General features: G+C 39.9%; 2 protein-coding genes across 4 annotated transcripts in view; one reads left to right on the top strand and one right to left on the bottom strand.

The window, feature by feature from the left end:
* The window catches only part of VPS35 (VPS35 retromer complex component), a 28,705-nt gene extending 16,474 nt beyond the window's left edge, over positions 1-12,231 (bottom strand). Inside the window, exons 1-4 of the mRNA XM_043435716.1 lie at positions 12,100-12,231; positions 2,647-2,745; positions 1,253-1,349; positions 408-531 (exon numbers count right to left, since the gene is read on the bottom strand). Coding sequence (XP_043291651.1) covers positions 408-531; positions 1,253-1,349; positions 2,647-2,745; positions 12,100-12,102 — 323 coding nt within the window. The 5' untranslated portion in view covers positions 12,103-12,231. The remainder of the gene's footprint in view (positions 1-407; positions 532-1,252; positions 1,350-2,646; positions 2,746-12,099) is intronic.
* Positions 12,205-20,950, top strand: ORC6 (origin recognition complex subunit 6). Of its 3 annotated transcripts, none has more exons than XM_043435719.1 (7): positions 12,205-12,717; positions 13,957-14,086; positions 15,662-15,825; positions 16,044-16,133; positions 17,348-17,460; positions 17,962-18,030; positions 20,393-20,950. In XM_043435719.1, the coding sequence occupies exons 1-7, from the start codon at positions 12,653-12,655 to the stop codon at positions 20,518-20,520; spliced, it is 759 nt and encodes a 252-aa protein (XP_043291654.1). In that variant the 5' UTR covers positions 12,205-12,652; the 3' UTR covers positions 20,521-20,950. The 3 variants fall into 3 exon arrangements, with proteins under 3 accessions (XP_043291654.1, XP_043291653.1, XP_043291655.1); XM_043435718.1 differs by having other exon boundaries at positions 12,315-12,717; positions 13,906-14,086; XM_043435720.1 differs by having other exon boundaries at positions 12,323-12,717; positions 13,965-14,086.
* The last annotated feature ends 5,591 nt before the right edge of the window (positions 20,951-26,541 follow it).

The following is a 26,541-nucleotide window of genomic DNA, read 5'->3' as shown; positions in this document are numbered from 1 at the left end:
ACTATATTCAAACACAATATATACAAACATGAAGTAAACAAGACAGGAAGCAGGTTTTCTCCTATGCAATAAAGAAAATACCATCTAATTTAAAATGTAACTGCTTACTGACACCCTTCCATTTATTTATAATATCACCTTTAAACACATTAGGGCTCATAACTGTCATGATATTAACTTTTCTAGTAGTCAAGAAATTAAACAAAATATGTCCATTTTTTTCTATTTTCAAAGTTCCTCAATCATCTATAGTAAGTAGTTATTTATACTTCACAGCTTTAAAAAATCACTATCAAAATGTTAACCTCTATTTGTTAAGAAATTAAATAAAAACCCGCTGATTTTAAAGGATATAACACAAAGTGGGAAATGCAGATATAAAAGCCCGCAGAGTCTTAATAACTTACAGCCTTGGGATAATGTTTCCGGCATACTGTACAAGTTCATAGAGATCTGCCACTTTTCTTCCTTTAGCAAATTCATCTGTCAGGTAAACTTCCAAGTAGTGCAGTTCATCAGAAATAGCCATATCTTTTAACTATCATTAAGGATTTAAAGCTAAGTCAACCTAATAATGTTGACTCTACAACTTGTTGGACTCATTAAATTGGGCAAATTTCTTTTCTTGGAATTGCAGGTTTTTCTTTATTTATTGGGGGTGCGGGGCATACCCCACAGCTTGTGGGATCTTAACTCCTCAACCAGGGACTGAAACTGGGCCATGGCAGTGAAAGCCCAGAATTCTAACCACTAAACCACCAGGGGATTCCTATACTGGGCAAATTTCCTAAGCGTTAGTCATGTAAGAAAGCATGTTTAAATTAAGTAAAGACAGAATTTCTTCTGGGCTTTCCTGACTTTAAGGGTTTTTAAAGATGTCTGGTAAAGCAAAACAATAAAAATAAGATTGCCTGTGAGACTACTAAAGGGTTTTGAAATGGCAAATCATTGATGTCCTTTACATTTCAGAGTCCAGCTTGACAAAATCCTAGCATTAAAAAACCAATTGCTTAATACTTTCAATATCCTTCATGAGTAGTCTGAAAATTGAGATATAACAACAAGCCACATAAAGAAGTGTAAGCACAAAAAGGGGTTTCTGATACTTTTCTCAGCACATTTGCAGGGAGAAGTACTATTTGATTAAGACAACGAGAAATAATACAACTTCCGAAAAACTTAGGGAACAAGCAAAATAAGCCTTATCAAGAAAATAGTATGATCAAAATGTTCTTCAACATTCAAAAGATACAAAGTTCATAGTAGCTCTTTGGTGATAACATAGAAGTCCGCAGTTCACCAAGCATATTAGAAGCATGTTTCAGAGCATCCATAAGCTTGTTTTTGTCCTACAGAAAAACCAAGAGCATTGGTGAGAATGCTTAATTTAAAGAAACATTTAACTTGGCTATACAAACTTTAATCAAGGATCTATTACACAGTTTTAAAAGTATACAGCACCTAAATTATTTTAATCACATAAAAATCAAGTTTAATTTCACCTTGCCTTCACTTTACTGAGAACATAATTCCTCACCAGGCTGCAAATCTCATTTATCTAGGACCACAAGCTTCCTGGCAATAACTCAAATCTTTAGAACCCTAGCAACTATGAAACTATAGCTCCATTAATTTATCTTTTACCTGTAAGCAAGAAAACTGGCATACTGATTCTTTTGAAAGAAAGTTACTATTCTGACAATGGCTTGGTCATAGGTTAAACATTCTTCAGAGATGTCTGCAATGACTGTTCCTTTAAGAATGCTTTTCTCCTCACAATGTCCATGTGCCCCACTTAAGACATAAATATAGACAATACCTTCAGATACAGAAACACTGTTCATACACAGAAAGAGGGAGAAGCAAGCACTAGCAAGCTCCATGCCACCCATTTTCTCCACTCTTAGAGTTTTGTTTTTATAAACTGGTTTGCAAGGAAAACAATACAATAGATACAATTTGTTGAAAGAACATATTACTAAGCTTTAGAAACTCTAAGACACTTTACAAAGGCAAGATATTATCATCATCATCAACACAGCAATTTATAATTTAAGTGCCAGCCTATTTGGTTTCATTTCTTAAATTTTATTCCAGAGAAACTATAGTTTCTACACAGAAAATCTACTCTTTCAGAATATGAAAATTAAGTATAGTTTTTAAGGTAGTTCTTGCAAAAAAAATGTGTCTGTTCAGGACAGAAATAAAAGCCTTCAAGGTAGAGGGGAAAGGCTGAACAATTCAAATGGAAAGCATTTTAATACATTTGTTCAACCAGTATTTATTAAGCAACTATTATATGTCAAGTATTCCTAAGGTTTGAGGTATAGAACTGATGAGGTCAGTAATTCAGGTCAGATAGGGTATGGAGATAATACAGTGATGTGTAAACAGAAGGCAGGGTCTCCCATCCTCATGGAGCTTACATTCTGGTAGAGAAGACAGACAATTTCAAACCATAAATATAAAGGTAAGTAAATATTTCAACAGGGCTATCTGCTGAAATTGCTCCACACAGTGCCTGCGGGAGCTGAGGCTGACTATTAGATTTACCATAGCAGTAGTGCTACAGGCTTTAGAAAACACAGCCTAACATTCCCAGGAACACGCAGACTACAACTGTGCCTCTCACACTGTCACTCTTACCAGGCATCTCTTCATCTGGAATGACTGGACCTTCACAGCCTGTATGGCTTCATCCAAGAGTTTCTCCTGCTCATCCTGCGGTGACTGCTGTGTTGTAGGCTAAAAAATTTTTTTAAAAATCTCCCATTAATGTGGCATTAGAACTCTCTTCAAGCAAATCTGTTATTTTCATAGGTCCAGCCATAGTCTACATTACAAAGCTTTCATATAAGGTTCCTTCCATTTCTACATCTCAGACTCATTTATCAATTTTTGACAACTGAACAGAGCGCTGTGCTGTTATTGAAGTTAATAACATAAGACTGCTGAAGGAGAAAAGGAACAGATACAGAGAATTTCTTCTCAGAAACTGACTCAACATTTCTGTGGCAGGTTGTCTTCAAAGAAATATAAGGTGGTGGTTTATGGCTGCCTATGCTCTGCTAATACACTCTAAATCCACCTAGAACATAACCAATCTGTGGTGGTTAAGTACAGTCTAACCCAAATCTCTGAAAGCCTCCTTTTTTCCTAAACTACCTTTCATCTTCATCTTAGTCTATCCTTAAGAAGACCAAGGAACTAGTTTATGAGAACACATATCCTCTTAAGCAATATATAATGAGGGACTAAACAGCTTAGAAATAAAATAGCTAAAACTGTTAACAGTGACTTGTAGTAGAACACCATAAAGAGTACATTCCCTCAAGGGATCTACCTTATCATTTCAAATACAGACAGCTACAGTTAAAATGGACAAAATACATCCATATAGTCTTTTCTTTGCCATCAGAAAAATCTGCTTGCAAAAAGAATTGATCTACCGGTGAAGTAGAGTTAACCACTCCTCCCGTTATGTTGTATAAACACTGTGTTTACACCTTTGCTACAGTAGGCATCACATTATAACTATAAATGATAGTTATTTCTACATCCTTGGAACCCAACACATTGCCAGACACATAATGGATGCTTCATAAATGTTCTCTGTCTGAATGAGTAAGCTGGTTTTAGATTATGTTTTTAATAAAAAGCAACTAAAGAATCAACAGATGAATAGATAAATTATGTTTTATATATATATATATATATATATATATATATATAAGGAATATTACTCAATCATAAGGAGTGAAGTATTGATAGATGCTATGTGAACTACAAAAAGGTTATGTTAAGTAAAAGAAATCAGACATTTCGGAAGACCACACATTGTGTGACTCCACTGATATGAAATTAGGGCACAGCTCAGAGATACTGCACATTCAGTTCCAGTCCACAGCAGAAAACCAAATATTGCAATAAACTGAGACACATAAACTTTTCAGTTTCGCATATTTACACTGTACTGTAGTCTATTAAGTCTGCAATAGCATTATGTCTAAGTAAATAATGTATATACCTTAATTTTAAAATAATTTATTGCTATAAACTGCTAACCATCATCTGAGCCTTCAGCAAATTTTTGCTGGTGCAGGGTCTTACTTTGATGCTGATGGCTGCTGACTAGTTAGGATGGTGGTTGCTGAAGGTTGTGGAGGCTCTGGTAATTTCTTAAAATAAGACAATAATAAAGTCTGCCTCATGGACTGGTTCTTCCTTTCATGAATGATTTCTCTGTAGCATGTGATAGTCTGATACCATTTTACCCACAGTAGAACTTCCAAAACTGGAGTCAGTTCTCTCAAACCCTGTGTGCTCAGTAGCTCTGCTGCTACGGCTGCTAAGTCGCTTCAGTCGTGTCCGACTCTCTGCAACCCCACAGACGGCAGCCCACCAGGCTCCCCAGTCCCTGGGATTCTCCAGGCAAGAACACTGGAGTGGGTTGCCATTGCCTTCTCCAATGCATGCATGCATGCTAAGTCACTTCAGTTGTGTCCGACTCTCTGCGACCCTATGGACAGCAGCCCACCAGGCTCCTCTGTCCACAGGATTCTCCAGGCAAGAGTACTGGAGTGGATTGCCATTTCCTTCTCCAGAGGCTCAGGAGCTCAGTCATATCCAACTCTTTGGACCGTAGCCTGTCAGGTTCCTCTGTCCATGGGATTTTCCAGGAGAGAATACTGGAGTGGGTTGTCATTTCCTCCTCCAGGGGATCTTCCTGTCCCAGGGATCAAACTTGCCTCTCCTGCGTCCCCTACACTGGCAGGCGGATTCTTTACCACTGTGCCACCTGGGAAGCCCCTCAAACTGCCCTGCTGTATTCACTAAGTTTATGTATATTCTGAATCCCGTGCTGCCATTTTCAACAGTCTTCACAGCACCTTCACTAGGGGTAGAGTTCACATTAAGAAACCACTTTCTTTACTCATTCATACAAAGCAACTCTTCATCTGTTAAAGTTAGATCAGAAGATTTGGCAATTCAGTCACATCTTTAGGCTCCACTTCTGATTCTAGTTCTCTTGTTATTTCCACCACATCTTCAGTTACTTCCTCCACTGAAGTCTTCAACCAACCAAAGTCATCCATGAGGACTTCTTCCAAACTCCTGTGTATGTTGATTTTTTTTTTTTACCTCTTCCCTTGAATCACAAATGTTCTTAATGGCTTCTAGAATGGTGAATCCTTTCCAGAAGGTTTCCAAATTACCCAGATCCATCAAAGGAATTATTATCTATGGCAGCTACAGCCTTATAAAATCTTTTTATTTGGCTGCACTGGGTCTTAGTTGCAGCATGTGGGATCTTCAATCTCTGTTGTAGCATGTGGGATCTTTAGCTGTGGACTCTTAGCTGTGGCATGTGAGATCTAGTTCCCTGACCAGGGATGGAACTGGGCCCCCTCATTGGGAACGCCCAGTCTTAGCCACTGGACCACCAGAGAAATCCCTGGGATATATTTCTTAAATAATAAGACTTGAAATTCAAAACAACTCTTTGATCTGTGAGCTATAGAATGGATGTTGTGTTAACTGGCAGGAAAACAGTATTAATCTCACTGTATGTCTCCATCAGAACTCTTGGGTGTCAGGTACATAATCAATGATTATTAATATTTTGAAAGCAACCCTTTCTTTTCTGAGCAACGGGTCTCAACAGTGAGCTTAAAACATTCAGTAAACTATGTTGTAAACAGATGTGCTGTCATCCAGGCTTTGTTTTCCATTTATGGGCACAGGCCCATACTTCATAAGGACCCTAGGATTTTAGGAATAGTAAATAAATACTGGCTTCAACTTAAAGTCATCAGCTGCACTAGCCCCTAACAAGTCAGCCTGTTCCTGAAGCCAGACACTGACCTCTCTGGCTGTGAAAGTCCTAGATGGTATCGTCTTCCAATAGAAGGCTGTTTTGCCTACAAGGAAGATCCTTGTTGAGTGTAGCCACCATTATTAATTATCTTATCCAGACCTTCTAGGTAACTTGTTACAGCATCTAATACATCAGCATTTGCAGCTTCACTTTGCATTCTTATGGTATGAAGATGGCTTCTTTACATAAACCTTATGAACCAACTTCTGCTAACTTCAAATTTTTCTTATGCAGCTTTCTTACCTCGCTCAGCCTTCACAGAACTGGAGAGGGCCTTGCTCTGAATTAGGCTTTGGCTAAAGGAAATGTGATGGCTGGCTTTATCATCTATCCAGACCACTAAAACTTTCTCCATATCAACCATAAGGCAGTTTCACCTTCCTATCATTCATGTGCTCACTAGAGTAGCGCTTTTAATTTCCTTCAGTAACTTTTCCTTTACATTTACAACTTGGCTAACTGGTACCAGAGGCTAAGCTTTTGACATGTCTTCCTCACTGAGTTTAATCATTTCTAGCTTTTGATTTCACTTGAACTCTTTCAACTCTTCGTTACATTTGAACACTTAAGAGACTATTGTAGGGCAATTAACTGGCTTAATTTCAATACTGTTGTATCTCAGGGAATTGGGAGGCTCAAGGAAAGGGAGAGTACTGGAGAAGAGCTGGTCAGGGAGCAGTGAGATACACACACTTATCAATTAAGTTTGCAGACTTATGTTAAGTACACTTTGTGCCACCTCAAAACAATCAGAACTGATCACCATAACAAATATGATAATGAAAAAGTATGAAATACTGTGAGAATTACCAAACTCTGACACAAAAACACAAAGTGAGCAAATGCTGTTAGAAAAATGGCACCAAAAAGACTTGCTAGATGCAGGATTGCCACAAATTTTCAATTTGAAAAAAAAAAAAAAATGCAGTAAAGCAAAGTACAATAAAATGAGGTATATTTGCATCCAGAATAGGAAAATCATCCATAGAAACAGAAAGCAGACTGGTGGTTACCAGGAGGGAGAGTGGATGAGTAACTGATTAATGAGCACAGGTTCCTTTTTGGGTGGTAAAAATGTTTTGAAATTGAGTTTCCCTAGGGCATACTTCTGCTTTATTGACTATGCCAAAGCCTTTGACTGTGTGGATCACAATAAACTGTGGAAAATTCTGAAAGAGATGGGAATACCAGACCACCTGACCTGCCTCTTGAGAAACCTATATGCAGGTCAGGAAGCAACAGTTAGAACTGGACAAGGAACAACAGACTGGTTCCAAATAGGAAAAGGAGTATGTCAAGGCTGTATATTGTCACCCTGCTTATTTAACTTATATGCAGAGTACATCCTGAGAAACGCTGGGCTGGAAGAAGTACAAACTGGAATCAAGATTGCCGGGAGAAATATCAATACCCTCAGATATGCAGATGACACCACCCTTATGGCAGAAAGTGAAGAGGAACTAAAAAGCCTCTTGATGAAAGTGAAAGAGGAGAGTGAAAAAGTTGGCTTAGCATTCATAAAACTAAGATCATGGCATCTGGTCCCATCACTTCATGGCAAATAGATGGGGAAACAGTATCAGACTTTATTTTTTGGGGCTCCAAAATCACTGCAGATGGTGACTGCAGCCATGAAATTAAAAGATGCTTACTCCTTGGAAGGAAAGTTATGACCAACCTAGAAAGCATATTAAAAAGCAGAAAACACTACTTTACCAACAAAGGTCTGTCCAGTCAAGGCTATGGTTTTTCCAGAGGTCATGTATGGATGTGAGAGTTGGACTGTGAAGAAAGTTGAGCACCAAAGAATTGATGCTTTTAAACTGTGGTGTTGGAGAAGACTCTTGAGAGTCCCTTGGACTGCAAGGAGATCCAACCAGTCCATCCTAAAGGAGATCAGTCCTGGGTGTTCATTGGAAGGACTGATGCTGAAGCTGAAACTCCAATACTTTGGCCACCTCATGTGAAGAGTTGACTCATCGGAAAAGACCCTGATGCTGGGAGGGATTGGGGGCAGGAGGAGAAGGGGATGACAGAGGATGAGATAGCTGAATGGCATCACCGATGAACATGAGTTTGAGTGAACTCCGGGAGTTGGTGATGGACAGGGAGGCCTGGCGTGCTGCGATTCATGGGTTCGCAAAGAGTTGGACACAACTGAGTGACTGAACTGAACTGAACTGAGGGCATACTTCTTCATAAGCATAAATAAATATCAAAGAAAAAGTTCAATATCTTTTAAATTGAACACTAACACAACAAAACTATTAGTGTAAAATGCTGACAAGGAGGACATGTGCATTTAAGGATTCTGACTTAATGAAATCCACTATTCATCATGGGCTACTTCTCTGAGATGAAGCAGCGGTTTGGGTTTTTTGACTCCTTACCTCTGGATGCAATAGATTTAACAATTATTAGAATTAATGGATTTCACTAGGTTCAGAAGGCCAGCTTTGAGATAAGCAGAAATTTTTATTGTGGTAAAACATACACAACGTAAAATTTACCATTTTAACCATTTTTAAGAGTGCAGTTCGGCAGCATAAAGTACATTCACACTGTTTTACAGCCACTGCCACTATCCATCTCCAGAACCTTTTCACATTTCCAAAAGGAAACTCTGTGAGCAATAAACAGTAACTTACCATCCCCCCACTTCTGCCCTAGGCAACTACCACTTTCTGTGTCTAAGAGCTTGACTTCTCTAGGACCTCATATAAGGGGAATTATACAATATTCATTCTTTTGTGTCTGGTTTATTGCACTTGCCATAATATCTTCAAGGTTCATCCATGTTGTAGCATATGTCAAAATGTCCTTTTTAAAAACTTTAATTAATTTATCTATGGCTGCAGTTGGTCTTCATTGCTTTCAGTGGGCTTTCTCTAGTTGTGGCAAGTGGGGGCTACTCTCTACTTGTGGTGCTTTTCTCTTATTGCGGACTACGGGTTCTAGGGCTCTCAGCTTAGCTGCCCAGTGGCATGTGGAATCTTCCCAGACCAGGGATCGAACCTGTGTCCCCTGCATTGGCAGGCAAATTCTTAACCACATTCTTAACCACTAGAACATCAGGAAGATCCAAAATTTCCTTCTTTTTGAGGTTAAATAATATTCCATTGTGTGTATATACCATTTTGTTTATCCATTCTTCTGCTGATGGATATTTGGGTATAGTACTACCTTTTGGCTACTGTGTATAATTATATGGCAAATAAAAGTGTGGTTATAAAGAGGTTGGGTACATGCTCAGTCTCTAAATCATGTCCAATTCTTTGCAATCCCATGGACTGTAGTCCTCCTGGCTTCTCTGTCCATGGGATTCTCCACCAAGAATACTGGAGTGGGTTGCCTTGTCCTTCCCCAGGGGATCTACCCAATCCAGGGAGCGAACCCGTGTTTGTTGTGTCTCCTGCATTAGCAGGTGGATTCTTTATCACTGAGCCATCTGGGAAGCCCTATAAACAGATTACAAACAATTCAAAAATATTTGTATAGAATTGACTAGACTCAGTAATCTATAAGCAAATTAGCAAAATTTTCCTATTTTGTATCAACTGGGGTTAAAATTAATAGAAAAGTATATATACAAAATGTAGAAAATAAAGAGATAAAGCTATAATGAAGAAATGTACTTTTACATATTACTTGTAAGACAATGCAGCTGGCTATTCTAAAGGAACATCTAGATGCCCTTCCTACCAAGAATGGCACTGAGCAGGACAGTTTAACATGAACATGATTTCACTACACACAAATTAGGTAACCAATGACCCCTCACTCATAAAAGGGGTTCTGCATTTACGAATGACTCTACATAGCAGTTATATGCATCAGAGAAAAATGGAAACACTAGAGTCAAAATCAAATTAACATTTGTGATTAGACCCCTTTTAGCTCATAGATTCAAGCCAAATAGCCCTCACAAGTCTACAGTTAAAAGGAGCAGAGAAAACAAAGGTCACTATGAACATATCACTTATAAAACTAGTTCCCATTCAAACAATGTGCTTTCATTTCCTCTTGCAAACAAGGATAATAGGATTACTTGTATCATTGTTATGAGTAATAAAGTGAAATGACACCGATAAAGCTTGAAAATTGCTTAGCACTTAGTAATAAGCATTTCACATAAGTGTTCCCATTATTATTATATTCCCCATAGATACCGGCAATTATCTACAACCATCCTAGAGACTTGTCGATCTCTCCACTCATACAGATGTTTTCAAGATAGATGTAATCAAACAATGCAATGTTAATCAACTATAAAATGGAAATAACACATCTCACAAAGATACAGAATTTCATTATGTTAATGAAAACACTATTTTTTAAAAAGACCATAAGACAAAAAATAGCAACTGAAGTAGGGAGAACTAAGCATGATGAAGAATGGGAATATCCAAACATGTATTTTAATACCAGCATCTCCAATTTCATTTACCAATAAATTTCCCCAGGAATCCTGTGATGGCACACACCATGAGCATTTACTTCCCCCAGCTTCATCTACTAGCAAGACACATTCTTCTCCACCTAGAAAATTTCTACTCACTGTCCTCAGAATCTCAGTTCACATGTTACTTCCTGTAATCTTTCCCATACTCCCCAGAACCGCCTCTCCTTTCATGGCCCCACAGCACTGAACTGACCGACTGTCCTCAATACTCAGACTGTACTACATTAAGTTCCATAAGTATGTCTTCCCTGCTAGACTCTTTGAAGTTCTTTGAAAGCATGGGCTATGTTTTCAGTGCCCAGCACAGTGCATGACATAAAAGGCAAACAAGATGCATGATAAATTGAACTGAATTAGAATTGGGAAGGGCCAAAAAGAGAACATTTGTTTTCAGATGCAAAAAGGAGACTCAAGAATGAGTGACTTACCCAAGTCACAGAGACAGTGGCTGTGACAAGACTACTACTCAAGTTTTCTTTCCCAGTAAAATTCGCGAGGATAGGACAGTGTGTCTCGTTCACTATTCCAAACTGGCTCCTCAAGCACAGAACGGGGATATATAAGAGATCCTCAAGTAGGTGCTTTTTTATTACAAACACTATAAATGTCAATCCATAAATGTTGAGAAACAGACAACTGCTAGTTTAATTTTTGCACCATTCTTATATCAATCCCCAACTAAGAATTCAGAGAAATAAGCAAAATCACCTTGTACGGCATCATATTACATGAAAGCAATGTATGTCAAACATTCTGATTTTTGGCATTAGCGCATTTAAAGTGAAGGCTGTTTCCAGGCTTACAGGTTTTGAGAAGCCTGTCTACACAAACTGAATAGTTTGATAACTAAAACTGACATACCGTACACCGACATGCAAAAACATTATTTATACAGCACAGACTATGTCAAACGCTAATAAAATGCAAGTGACAACTTGCCTTTGTGGAAACTAGACACAAGGATTCACATTTTGAGGAAGTTCAAGTTCACGAGCCAACAGCTACACCACGATTTGCTGCCAGCATGGGGAGGCGCTGAGGAGAATGCCTACTTCCAGTGAGTAAAAGATTTGGATTTCATCAATGGGGAAGGCAGTAAGACAGCCAGGGCGCCCAGTGAACAAATGTTAAAGGAAACAAGCAGTCTCTTTTTTGTCTCTCAGAATTAATGGATATCAGATAGTATGAGTCCTCCCAGGAAATTCACCTAAGCCAGTCCCTAAGAGCCAATCTAAGAGGCCCATGAGGCTAAAAAAGGCCTGGGCACTATAAAGGACTCTCCAGAAGGTATTTCTTGCACAAGAAAGGGACACGAAAGCGCTACCAGGCACAAAGGTGGAACCGTCAGCAAGGGAGCAGCCTTTGGGCGGGTCCCAACGCCACCTCTGAGCCTCAGGCCCTCCGTACGCCCCCGTTCCAGCCAGACGCCCAGACCCAGCACTAGAGATCCCCTCAAGGCGGGGCGGTGACCAACTCACTCAGAGGGGTCGCAGGCCCTTACTTACTCTCAGAGCTACCGAGCGAATACACCCCCTCAAACAGCAACGGCCAGGGCCAGGCGCCGCCGCCCACCCGATCCTGGATCGGCCCGCCTGCGGCCTTCCCCGGCCTGTCCCCCAACCCGTAGGCCAAGCCTGGCTGGTATTAGCTCCGATCCGGCTGCTGGGCCCCGACTCCGCCTGCACGATTCCAAAGCGGTGGGAGTGAGCAGTGGCTGGGAAAAGGGTCAGCCCCGGGCCCGCCGCCCCTCAGCACTCACCATGGCGACTCCCCTAAGCCTGCAGCGAGCAGCACCCACCCCGCGCGGAGCCTCCCGCGGTCAGGTGACTCTGCGGCCCCTCCAAGCCCCGCCCCCTCTGGCTCCGCCTTCGGACCCAGCAGAGGGCTCCTCGATTGGTCCCCCAACTCCGGTTATTTATTGGTCCCTGTCACTTCACGGTGGACTGACGGACCTAGGCGCCAGCCAATCTCTCCACAGTGTGTGAGAGGGCGGGGCAGTGCGGAGTAGCGGGGAAACTCTCGGAGGCAGGAAGGGGCCGCCGGAGGGAAAGGCAGCGTTCGAGTCTCTCTAGAAAGGAGGAATGGAATGAGTGGGAGCCATCCCAGCGCATTCACATTTGGCCTTGACGTGTGTACTCGCAGCGCGCACGCGCAGAAGAATGGCCAGAATTGGTTTGCGGGGCAGTGTAACTTCTAGTCCCAACCAATCCAGATGCAGCGAGGGGGAGGGGGCCCAGCCTTAACTGGCGAGCGCAGCAGCTGCGCGCGGGTTTCGTCGGGTCTCAGCTGTGGCTGTCTTCCTAGTCCGCACCATGGAGTCTGGTCTGATCAGGCGTTTAGCCCCGCGCCTGGGCATCGTCGAGCCGGAGGTGCTGAGGTGAGTCGGGCTGCGCACGCCCCAGTAGCCCTGCGCCCTCCTCAAATGAGGCCCATGCTTTTCCCGCGCAACGGCAGGATTTAGGCTCTACATCAAGAAAATCCTCCCGGCAGTGGGCTCTGTGAGCTGGCCGGACGGGCGAGCGGCCCCTGGGACCAGCTAGCACTGTGAGATGCACGGTGGCGGGAAAGGGAGAGAGGCGGAGAACGTGGGTCGTTTCCCTGAAACTTACAGAGAGTGCGTTTACGGCAGAGGCAGACGGGATACAGACCCCCAAGGAGGGCAGTGTCTGGTGGCAACCAAATGCAGGAAACGAAATAGGATGGGTGTGCGGAGCCGCCGAGGGTGGGGCGGAGCGCGGCCTGTGCCTGCTTTTAATTTAAACAAACAAACAAACAAAAAAAAACTTTCCAGAAAGCCTTGGAGGGGTTGCCGTTTGTTTTGAGACTCGATTGATAGAAGCAGCCAGCCACGGGAAGGTGTGGGAAGAGGGCCCAAGCTGGCACAGCAAACTGTACAAAAGCCCGGAGATGGGAAGGGCCTTTGCAAGATCCAGGGTTAGAAATAAAGTATTTCTAAATACTTTAAACTGTGAAGGGCAGGACTTAACTCTGGAGGGCAGGGCTAGGATGGGTGCCTGGGCTGTGGATTAGTTGAGGGAAGGGAAGGAGCACTCTTAAAAGACAGGAATTATGGCCTTCTGCACTCTTAATTGTTTAGAACAGTGGTTCTTGAAGTGTAGTCCCTGGACCAGCAGCATCAATATTTTTTGCCACTTGGTAGAAATGCACATTCTTGGGCCCCACTCTAGGCCTACTGATAAAAAACTTGGGGCTTGTTTTCACACGCTCCAAGGTGACTGTCATGTACAGTAAAGCTTGAGAACCACTGATTTAGGGGAAGGAGGAACCCTGGTCTCACCTGCCTGCCTCTGTCTGTCATAGTTCATGCTTGGTCCAGTAATGGAAGGCTGAAAGAAGGGTTGGCCTTTTTTGGAGAATTTCAAGAACTTAATTCTTCCTGAAAGGATTGGAGCACAGTGATGTTTGGAGTCAGAGGGTTTGCTCTGTCTTGTAGAACCCTGTCCTTCCCCAAAGGATGTGAGTTTCATTCCCAGCCTCAAATAAACGTGCCTAAGAGTTAGGGTCAGAATGAAGTCCACCAGGCTGAATTTATTGCTTACCAAAGTATTAGGCAAACTTCTGAAAAAGAAGGAGTTTTAGTGAATGTGTTGCTCAGGAAAGCAGAGGAGTACTTGCGACTGTCCCATGTGAAGTGTGTTGGCCTGTCTGCACGAACCACAGAAACCAGCAATGCAGTCATGTGTCTGGACCTTGCAGCTTCCTGCATGAAGTGCCCTTTGGACAGGGTAAGTAGGTCCCACTGAATGTCTGAATAATCTGGTGTGGCACTGAAGTTGAATCATATGTTTTCATTTCTGGTTGTACTAGCCCCTGTCACAACTCTGTTTTAGAATTTTCATCCAGAATATGTTATTCTAGATGAAGTTTAGAACCATTTTGTCAAGTTGGAGAAAAAAACTTTTTTGCAACGATCTCTTTACTCTTTACTACATAGTTTCCCTGAGCACTTCTTTCCTTATACAAAGCCATCTATCAAACTGCCACTAGCATCATCCTCCTAAATCACATACTTTAAAACCATCGTATTATTTTTCTTCCAATGTCACAGTGGTTGAGAGCCAAGCTATGGCAAGACTCACGTGTTGAGACCAGATCTCAGCACCGCCAGTTACTAGTTCTGTGAGTCTCTTGTGTCCTCATCTATCAAGTAGGGTAAGAGGTATCCATTTCACTGGATAATTGTAAGGAAGAAACACAATATACTATATATATATAGTTGGTATATATATATACACAATATACAATATATATGTAGCACTCTTAACACAGTGCCTGTCACATAATGCTACACTGATAAAATGGTGGCATGGTAAACACCATTCGCTTCCAATGGGTTGGCTCCCCATTACCATCAAATTCTCCAGCCTCTCTTGAACCCTGCTAACCTCAAGCTATACTGTTCGCTTGACAGACCATGCACCTTAGTGGCTGACTTTTACATGCACTGCCTTTATTTTTTAAACCCAGGGTGCTCTTCTAGCAAGCTTCTGTTTGTCTTAAAATGACCCCACTTTGCTGTTACATCCTTTATTAAGCTTTTCTTCCCCAGGCAGAGTTGGTGTCCCTCAGTTGTTATCCCTCCTGTTTCTCTCCAGTTTCTGTCTCCTGTCCCTTTCACACACACTTACCCTCCCCACGCTACTCCCACTATTTCACTCCTTCGTTTTTCCAGTGGATTACAAATTGGCACCTTTGTTAAAACAAGTAACCTTATATATGTCTTCTGTGTTTTTTAATTCGTGGGCTTCACACATGGCACTACTGGTAAAGAATCCACCTGCCAATGCAGGACACACAAGAGACATGGGTTCTCTCCCTGGGTTGGGAAGATTCCCTGGAGTAGGAAATGGCACCCCAGTCCAGTATTCTTGCCTGGAAAATTACATAGGCAGAGGAACCTGGCAGTCCATGGACCTGGTTACAGTCCATGGGACCTCAAAAGAGTCAGACACAACTGAGCATGCACACATACACGTGTGCATACACACACATTTTTTAGCTCACAGCTTGGCATTGGTAGCACTATGTTGTATTTTAAATCATCTGCACACACGTGTGACATGACTGCCTTTCTATAGGTAGCTTCTATAGGTAGCTTTCTATAGGTGAGCTTATTATGAGCATTACTTATCTTGCCTGACATGGTTACTGATTTTTGAGTAAATGAAGCTAAACCTTTAGGTAGTGTGACTTGCCACAGAAATAATTAATTTTGAAAAGTTAGCTTATTAAACAAGTGTTAAAGGTACTAATATAGAGCACTTATGATTTTTATGATTCATTTCTTTTTCCTTTCAAAGGCTTACTTGATTAAACTTTCTGGCTTGAACAAGAAGATGTATCAGAGTTGTCTTAAATCTTTTGAGTGTTTATTGGGCCTGAACTCAAATATTGGAATAAGAGACCTAGCAGTACAGTTTAGCTGTACAGAAGCAGTGAACTTGGCTTCAAAGATACTGCAAAGGTATGAGGCATATAATTAAAACTCAATACTGATACGTAAAATGGAAGTATCCAATGTCCTGGAAATTTTCAGTTTAAAAAATAACTAACATGCTGAAGTGACAGAATGTATTTCTTATACATTTAAACTTACACATTGATGAGTTCTTATTTGCATTTTCAGTCCCTTTGAAACAATATTTTCTAACAAATAACTCTGTAAACACTGCTTTTACTTAGCTATGAGTCCAGTCTTCCACAAACACAGCAAGTGGATCTTGACTTATCCAGGCCACTTTTCACCACTGCTGCACTGCTTTCAGCTTGCAAGTAAGTATTCCTTTTACCAGTCAGGAAAGTCTGTAATTTATAAATAAATTCCTCATTCCCAAAGAATACTTCTAATTTAGTTGATTTCAACTCAAAGCATATTTTCCTAAATAACATTAATAGTGGCCAAGTCACCCAAGTCTCAGTTTATCCCACAACAGATATGACAACTAGGAATTAATGTTGCCCGAAGCCTACTTGCCAATATATATAAGCTGGATAATCTGATTTCAGGGTCTGCCTTTTATAAATCATGAAATCTGTCATTAAAATAGCATTTAGTTATGATTTTCCAGTCACATTTTTAAAGTATTGATTACAACTCTTTTTCAAGTAGTTTATAAAACATTTCATTAATAAATTCTTAATTTGAATCTTTGGGATTATCTATATGTATACTGACTAAAATTTTACCCTGGAAATATTGGTAATTGCTATCTTCATCTAAAGTTGTCTTGTTTTATCTTGCTGGAAAACTCCTCAGAAAACAAAATTAGTTGGCTGTTAGGAAATAGGTTTTTTACTACCTAACCACTAATTTTGATGTGTTTGGCTCTGTTAGCTACTATTAGTGATTAATTGGCCTTAATAGAAAATGCCCTTTAATTCAATAAAAGTATATGGAGGGAATATGGCTATTATAGAAAACAATATGGACAACCTTACTTTTGAAACCAAGTTTCACTGAGCAAAAAAAGATTCAGATAGGTCTGTTATCTGAATTAAGAAGCTTTCTTTGTTATTTTTCATTAGTGATTGTTGTGAATTATTATTAGGGAGGGAGTTTTTGGAGGTGAGAGTGGTTTATATTCTTGTAATAGTATAAATATAAGCATTTTGAGTTAAAGTGAATTAAATATTTTAACATGCTGTAATTGACATTCAGCAAATAGTTAATATCTGAGATTTACTAGAAAGAGTTCTATAAGGCATGAAGCACTACAGTAGATGTCTTTCATGTGTCCAGTTTGTTATATAACAGATAACGTGTATATTATAATTCTTGCAGTACAATAAATAACTAAATAAATAGCTTTAAAAGGTAAGTTTGCATGGTTTTTAGCTAATGATATGTGTGTGAAGTAAAGGGAAAATTAAACAGTTGGGAGCTCTTCATAAAGCCTGAGTGGAAAGGAAATAAGTTGATAACTGTTTGGTCAAAGAAGATAATAGTACTGATCTTAAGAACTGCAGTTTATCAAATTCTTTTGTAGGATTCTAAAGCTAAAGGTGGACAGAAATAAAATGGCAGCCACATCTGGAGTTAAAAAGGCCATATTTGATCGACTCTATAAACAATTAGAAAAGATTGGGCAGCAGATTGACAGTGAGTAATTCAATCCATGTTTCTAGAATGTGTCACTTGAAAATGTAAACCTGATGGTAAAAGTTAAATATTTTCAAACTTGCAAACTAGCTGCTTTCTGAATTATATATTTACTATAGATGAGATCAATTTTTAGTAAGAAAATTACTCTTTATTTTCAGTAACAAAATTACTGTTTGTTTTCAAATAAATAGCTTAATAACTAAAAACAACAATTTAAAAAAATGCTGTAATTCTGTAAATTCATGCCTAGAGAATAGATTCTCCCTTTTGAAGTCTGACAAGAAAAGCCAAAGAAAAGAGAAAGCAAGATAATTTCCCTTCTCCTTATCCTAGTATTTGGTCATTCGAGATACCTAATTTTTATTTGTGATCCAAAATACACCCCAAAACTGAAATTAAAAATAGGAGAAAAATGAACTCAGATGATATATATATATATATGTGTGTATGTGTGTGTGTGTATATATATATATGTGTGTATTTTCGCCCCCCTTAAAGGAGAACCTGGAGATTCAGCTACTCCACCACAGAAGAAAAAGAAGACAGTGATTGAACCTTCAGCAAAGGGTGAGGCATGTTAATACTAGATGAAGATTGAATTTGGTACAATAGGATTAGTGTACAATGGATTTAATGCAGTGAATGGCCCTTTGCTGCTTTAGTAGCTTGCCTTAACAAGAGTCAGATTTTACATTTGCAGCAACATGGATGGACCTAGAAATTATCATACTAAACAAAATAAGTCAGAGAAAGACAAATACCAGTGATAGCACTTCTAGATGGAGTCTAAAATATGACACAAATGAACTTATTTATGAAACAGACAGACTCACAGACACAGAGAACAGACTTGTGGTTGCCAAGGGGGCAGGGGTGCAGGAGAGGGTTGCATTGGGAGTTTGTGACTATCAGATGCAAACTATGTATAACGGATGGATAAACAACAAGGTCCTACTGTATAGCAGGTACAACAGGGAACTATATTCAGTGTCCTGTGATAAACCATAATGGAAAAGAATATAAAAAAGTATATATATAATGTGTGTGTATGTGTGTGTGTAATTGAATCACTTTGTTTTGCACCAGAAACTGTCACAACATTGTAAATCAACCATACTTCATTTAAAAACAAAAAGGGTCAGATTTTAGCTCAATCCTGTCAGTTAATCATTGATAATACCAGTTTTCCAAGCAGTAGTTTACACAAGTACTGTGTAATTAAGAATATATCTGATGGCCAATAAACACGTGAAAAGATGCTCAACATTACTAATTATTAGAAAAAAGAAAGTGTTAGTTGCTCAGTTGTGTCCAACTCTGTTTGACCCCAGGGACTGTAGCCCACCAGGCTCCTCTGTCCATGGGATTCTCCAGGCAAGAACACTGGAATGAGTTGCCATTTCCTCCTCCAGGGGATCTTCCCAACCCAGGGATCGAAGCGGGGTCTCCCACATTGTAGGCAGATTCTTTACCATCTGAGCCACCAGGGAATCAAAACTTCAATGAAGTATCACCTCATGCTAGTCAGAAAATGTCCATCATAAAAAAATCTACAAACAATAAATGGTAGAGTGGGTGTGGAGAAAAGGGATCCCTTCTGCACTGTTGGTGGGAATGTAAACTGATAGAACCATTATGGAGACCAGTATGGCGATTCCTTAAAACGCTAGTAATAACTCTACCATATGACCCCGCAGCCCCACTACTGGGCATATACCCTGAGAAAACCATAAATGAAAAAGGCACATGTGCCCCAGTGTTCATAGCAGCATTGTTTACAATAGCTAGGACATGGAAGCAACTTAGATGTCCATCGACAGATGAATAAAGATGTGGTGTGTGTGTGTATATATATATATATATATATATATATATATATATGTATATACACACATATTCATACAATGGAATATTACTCAGCCGTAAAAAAGAACACATTTGAGTCACTTGCAGTGAGGTGGATGAACCTAGAGCCTGTTATACAGAGTGAAGTAAGTCAGAGAAAAACAAATATACTATCAGTTCAGTCACTCAGTCATGTCTGACTCTTTGAGACCCCATGGACTGCAGCATGCCAGGCTTCCCTGTCCATCACCAACTCCTGGAGCTTACTCAAACTCATGTCCATCAAGTTGGTGATGCCATATTAAAGCATATATAATGGAATCTAGAAATATGATATTGATGAGCCTATTGCAGGAAGGATTGGAGACACAGATGTAGAGGACGTAGTCATGGAGGGAGAGAGTAGGACGAACGGAGAAAGTAACATCAATATACATACACTATCAGGTGTAAGATGGATAGCCGGTAAGAAGTTGCTATGTAGCACAGGAAGCCCAGTCTGGTGTTCTGTGATGACCTGGAGGGATGCGATGAGGGGAGGGGAGGGAGGCTAGGAAGGGAGGGAATGTATGTATAATTATGACTGATTTGCATTGTTTTATGGCAGAAATCAATACAACACTGTAAAAATTTTTTTCTTAATACTTAAATTTTTAAAAATAGAAGAAAAAGAATACATCTGAAGACAAACTGTTTAGGTTCAAATTCTGCTTTATCACCTACTGGCTGTGCAGTTTTAGGAAAGTGACAATTTCTGTGAACCTCAATTTCCTAATCTATAAAATGTGATTGATGTTAGCACCCATTTCATAGAATTGTGGTGAAGACTGAATGGGATAAAACAAAGTGCTTGGTTCAAGGCTTGATAAATGTTAACTATCATCAAGAAGTCTTGAAATGCTTGGAGTGTAAGGGAGAGTGAAAAACCGATATGTTAACTTCTATTTCCACTTTTCATTTTGGTATCTTATTCCCTGTTACCTTAATTAAGATAGACATTTTAAAGTAAATAAGCTTAATTCTTTCTTACTTATTTATACCATAAGGATTTTGCAACATTAAAAAAATGTTTTTTCTCTCGTAGAAATAGAAAATGCAGTAGAGACCCTACATAAACCGCAGAAAGATGAAGATCTGACACAAGATTATGAAGAATGGAAAAGGAAAATTTTGGAAAATGCTTCTAGAGCTCAAAAGTCTGCAACACAGTGATTTCAGCTTCCAGACTAACTTGTACTGCAAACCAGCAGTGCATCTGCCACCTCAAGGAAAACGTGAGGACTTTGGAAATTTGTTTAAACTTTTAAAACAAAGATCCTATTCTTAGTGGCAAAGAAGCCAGCCTTGGGGCTGAGCAGGATGGCTCTGATATGGGCAGCAAATTCATTAGATCAGCCACGGTGCCTGGTTGACTCAGCCTTGGCTCCCCACAGGTCTGTACTCTGCAAAATGTAATTGACGCCATTTTGCTTTTTTGTTTTGTTTTAAGCAAAAGACAGTCTCCTGCCCTATCCATAATATGAATTTCAGGCTGAATGGAGTCTAAGGATTTTACTTTTTTAAGTTTTTGTGTAAATCTCTTGGTTTGAATAAATCCATATATGGTACAATCTTAAGTTAATAAATATTATTTTTATATGCATTCAAAGTGTACTTGTTAAACAAGTGTACTTGTTAAAGTTTGGGAGAATTCTTGTGATGCCAAAAGCTGTCTTCTCTGAGGGGAAAAAAGACCCAGGTTGCTGAACTGAACCATACTGCTCCCCAGAGCACAAACTCTTGAATCAGGCTTTCTGGGTTTAAAACCCTGCTCAGCTCTTACCACCTGTGAAACCTTGAACAAGTTAATTAGCTTCTTTATCCTTCATCTGGTTATCCCTATAGCCCAGATGTTAAAGAATCTGCCTGCAATGCAGGTTAGATCCCTGGGTCAGGAAGATCCCCTGGAGAATGAAATGGTAATCCACTCCAGTATTCTTGCCTGGAGAATTCCATGGACAGAGGAGCCTGGTGGGCTATAGTCCATGGGGTCACAAAGAGCTGGACACAGCTAAGTGACTAACACACATCCTTCATCTATAAGTAGGAATAAAAGAGATGTCTACCTCATAGAATAATTGGAGGAGTATCTGAGCCAATACATGTAAAGCATTTAGTGTGGCTCCTGGTATAAGTAGTAAGTATTAAAATATAGAAAGAAACACTTATAGAGGTCTCACATAAATATATATTAGCATCATATTAAAAAATTAAGAAATAAACCAAGGTGTGACAACATGGATGGACCTAGAGTGTTAAGTGAAGTAGGTCAGAGAAAGAAAATTACCGTATGGTCTCACATGTGGAATCTAAAAACAAACAGAAACAGGCTCAGATACAGAGAACAAAGCGGTGGTTGCTAGAGGGGAGGAGGGTCAAGGGGATGAGTGAAATAGATGAGGGAGATTAAAAGGTACATGCTGATTCATGTCAATATATGACAAAACCCACTACAATATTGTAAAGTAATTAGCCTCCAACTAATAAAAATAAATGAAAAATAAATAAAAGGTACAAACTATGTGTTATAAATAAGTCATGGGGATGTAATGTACAGCATAGGGAGTATGGTAGATAATGTAATCACTGTATGATGACAGATGGTAACTAGACTGGTGGTCATTTCATAATGTATAGAAATATCAAGTCACTATATTGTACACCTGAAACTTATATAATATTGTAAGTCAATTATACTTTAAAAAAGAGAGACCAAGGTTTATTTTCTTTGCTATCTACATACTGAAAAATATAACCTTACTAAATACTACTTATTTTAAAACTATGGAAAAAGACTGGGAATATAAGTTGCTAGCGGTTCTAAGGCATCATGCCAGACATGATTTTAACTAAAATTAAGAACACATGATCTAAGTAAATATTTTCATGAAGAATGCAATAAAGTGATTGCATCTAAATTGTTTAAACCTATTTAGGGTGGTATCAATAATGATGGTGGTGGTGGTGGTTTAGTCGCTAAGTCGTGTCCGACTCTTGGGACCCCATGGACTGTAGTCTGCCAGGCTCCTCTGTCCATGGGATTTCCCAGGCAAGAATATTGGAGTGGATTGCTGTTCAGTTGTTGTTTTCTATTTGCTATAAATAAGGTATAATACCTGCTACATAGAACAGAAGTAGTTAAAGGAGTGATTTTCCTCCCCAGCCCCTTTTAATTCTAGACACTTAGCAAGCTGTTACGGTTAAATGCCATAATCAAATGATCCGAAAACAGGTATAATATCCCACAGCCCTGTGGTAGATGGGAATGAATGTGAGCTTTGGAACCACATACAATTACGTTTAAATTCTGGCTCTGCCACTGATAGCCTAAGGAAATTTCACAACCTTACTGAGCTTCAGTTTCCTTGTTTGAAAATAGATATATTATCTACCTTGTGAGACTTGAAGGTAATGTTTATAAAGCGTGTGATACTTACAAGGCATTCACTAAATAGTACTTCTGTTATTACTTTGATCTAAAATAGGTGAGTCTTTTCCTCATTTAAAAAGGTATATAGTCTGGTTTTGGTGCCAAGATTTAGATTCTAGCTTTGCATCAAAATTAAAGCACACTCATTTTAAAAAAATAAATTGTAGTAAATACATTTATAGTTTACTGTCTTATATAGTAAATACATATATAGTTTACTATCTTAACAGTTAAGTCAATATAGTCGGCAATGCTGTAGTGCTTCCCCGGGGGCTCAGTAGTAAAGGATCTGCCTGCCAACGCAGGTGATACAGGTTCGATCCCTGGGTGGGGAAGATCCCCTGGAGAAGGAAATGGCAACCCCTTCCAGTATTCTTGCCTAGGAAATCCCATGGACAGAGGAGCATGTTGGGCTGCCGTCCATGGGGTCACACAAGAGTCAGATGCAATTTAGTGACTAAACAAAAAAAAAAAACAGTAGTGTTTAGTACATTCACATTATGTGATCTCCAGAACTCTTCACCCCATAAAGCTGACTCTACCTATGAAAACCATTAACAACTCTTATTCCTCCCTCCTCCAGCCTCAGACAAACACCATTCTACCTCTGAATTTGACTAATCTAGCTAGAAAACTTCACCTAAGTAGAATTATTTTTTGATGTGTTTTTTCACTTAGCATAATGTCCTTAAGGTTCATCCATATTGTGGCATATGTCAGAATTTCTTTCCTTTTTGAGGCTGAATAATTTACCATTGTGTGGATATACCTATACACTTTGTTTATCCATTTATCTGTCAATGAACATGTAGGTTGCTTTCACCTCTTGGCTATTGTGAATAGTGTTGCTATAGAGTGTGTGTGTGTGTGTGTGTGTGTGTGTGTGTGTGTGTGTGTAGTGTTTCTTGGAGACCCTGCTTTCTGTTCTTTTGGGCATTTAGAGTGTGTGTGTGTGTGTGTGTGTAGTGTTTCTTGGAGAGAGAGTGTGTGTGTGTGTGTGTGTAGTGTTTCTTGGAGACCCTGCTTTCTGTTCTTTTGGGCATTTACCCAGAAGTGACATTGCTAGGTCATATGATGATTCTATTTAAAAATTTTTGAGGAACCACCATACTGTTTTCCACAGCAACTGCATCATATTATATTCCCACCAACAGTGTACAACAGTTCCAATTTCTCCACATCCTTGCCAATACTCTCATTTTCTGCTTTTTTTTCTTTGTTGGTCAGTAGCCATCCTAAATTGGTATGAGGTGGTATCTCACTGTGGTTTTGATTTGCATTCCCCTGATGATTATTGAGCACTTTTTCATGAGCTTATGGGCCACTTAGGAAAATGTCTGTTGAAATCCTTGCCTAATTTTTAATATGGATTTTTGTTGTCATTGAGTTGTTCTTTATATAGTGTAAATATTAAGCCTCTATTTAAAAAAATGATTGCAAATATTTTCTCCCATTCCTAAGGTTGCCTTTTTGCTGTTAATTTCATGAGAATAAATCTTAGTACTATTTGTGACCTTTCTTATGCCTTAAAAGCAAGCGATGGTAATTATTTTGATTATCTGATAGAATAAGATAATCAAACCAAGAATAAGTTCTTGGTCATTTCTTTTGTTTTCTTTTTTTTAATTTATTTTTAATTGGAGGATAATTGCTTTACAATTTTGTGTTGGTTTCTGCCATACATCAAAATGAATCACCTTTCTACTATTAGGTTGGTGCAAAAGTAATTGCAGTTTTTGTCATGGTTGAAATTTGCTGTTTGATATTAGAATACATTCTTAAATAAATGTGGTTATGTTACACATTATTTTAATGCACATTTCTCACTTTATTTATTTATTTTTTTTGCTAATGACATTCAGTCAGTCAGTTCAGTCGCTCAGTCGTGTCCGACTCTCTGCAGCCCCATGAATGGCAGCACGCCAGGCCTCCCTGTCCATCACCAACTCCCGGAGTTTACTCAAACTCATGTCCATCGAGTCGGTGCTGCCATCCAGCCATCTCATCCTCTGTCATCCCCTTCTCCTCCTGCCCCCAATCCCTCACAGCATCAGGGTCTTTTCCAATGAGTCAACTCTTCACATGAGGTGGTCAAAGTATTGGAGCTTCAGCTTCAGCGTCAGTCCTTCCAATGAACACCCAGGAATGATCTCCTTTAGGATGGACTGGTTGGATCTCCTTGCAGTCCAAGGGACTCTCAAGAGTCTTCGCCAACACCAGTTCAAAAGCATCAATTTTTTGGTGCTCAGCTTTCTTCACAGTCCAATTCTCTAATGACATTACTTGCTGTGTATTTTATGTTTATTTTTCAATTATGGAAATGATGTTAGACAAAAGGCAAATTTGAGCAATTTTCTTACCTGAGTTCAAAATGGGTTTTAACACAGTGGAGATAACTTGCAACATCAACAACACATTTGGCCCAGGAACTGCTAAGAAACATACAGTGCAGTGGTGGTTCAAGAAATTTTGCAAAGGACACGAGAGCCTTGAAGATGAAGAGCATAGTGGCTGGCCATCGGAAGTTGACAATTACCAATTGAGAGCCATCATCAAAGCTGATCCTCTTACAACTACACAAGAAGTTGCTGAAGAATTCAACATCAACCATTCTATGGTCATTCAGCATTTGAAGCAAATTGGAAAGGTGAAAAAGCTCAATAAGTGGGTGCCTCACGAGCTAACCACAAATAAAAAAAAATCATCATTTTGAACTGTCATTTTCTCTTATTCTGTGCAAAAACAATGAACCATTTCTCAATTGGACTGTGGCATGCCATGAAAAGTGGATTTTATATGACATCCTGTGATACGATCAGCTCAGTGGTTGGACCAAGAAGAAGCTCCAAAGCACTTTCCAAAGCCAAACTTACACCAAAAAATGCTCATGGTCACTGATTGGTGGTCTGCTGCCAGTCTGATCCACTACAGCTTTTTGAATCCCGGTTATATTATATCTGAGAAGCAGATCGATGAGATGCACCAAAAACAGCAACACCTGCAGCCAACACTGGTCAACAGAAAGGACTCAATTCTCCCCAACAATGCTCCACCACACATCACACAACCAACACTTCAAAAATTGAACAAGACTGAGAACAAGATGGTGAAGGAGTAGGTGGACATGGACTACATCTCTCTCCATGGATACATCAGGAATATACCTTCATACACAGAAGTGCATGCAGACCACCAGCTGAGAACGGACAGGAGTACCTGACTAGTGGAAAAAAATATATAGAATCATGCAAAACTCGGTAGGACAAAGGAACTAGGGGAAAAACAGCAGTGTTAGTAGGACTGGACCTGCCCTCAGCAGGTGGGGGAACTAAAGCAGGGGTCCGATCCCCACATTGGGGCAATTGTCTGAGTCAGAGGAGAAACATTTAAGGCTGAGAGTGAAACAGTTGATCTGTGGCCACCTAAATGGAATGAGAATCAGACAGTCCTTGCCACAGCCATACATACCCTGGACAGAAACGCTAGTCCCCTAGAAGGTGCAGTGACTGGGAGCTGAAGTTTATGGATTGTGGAGCAATCCCAGGGCAAGGGCTGCTGTTGACTGGAGAGATGGATTGAGGGGATGTGAGGGAGGAGATCTTGGTGGGAAATGCCAGTGGAGGAAAGCCAGGCAGCCCTGGAAGCAAGGTGATACTGCTGAGTCACGTGTAGGGGGTGGAGCCACCACCATAGACTCTCTCCCCCAACATTCCAGCATCAGTAGCTGAACAATAGAGAGGCTGGCCCATCAAACGCCTGATGCG

Source organism: Cervus canadensis, chromosome 18, assembly GCF_019320065.1.
Source record: "Cervus canadensis isolate Bull #8, Minnesota chromosome 18, ASM1932006v1, whole genome shotgun sequence".
Taxonomy (NCBI): Eukaryota; Metazoa; Chordata; class Mammalia; order Artiodactyla; family Cervidae; genus Cervus; species Cervus canadensis.
The sequence above is the reverse complement of the archived record's forward strand: the minus strand, read 5'-3'. Positions and strand labels throughout refer to the sequence as shown.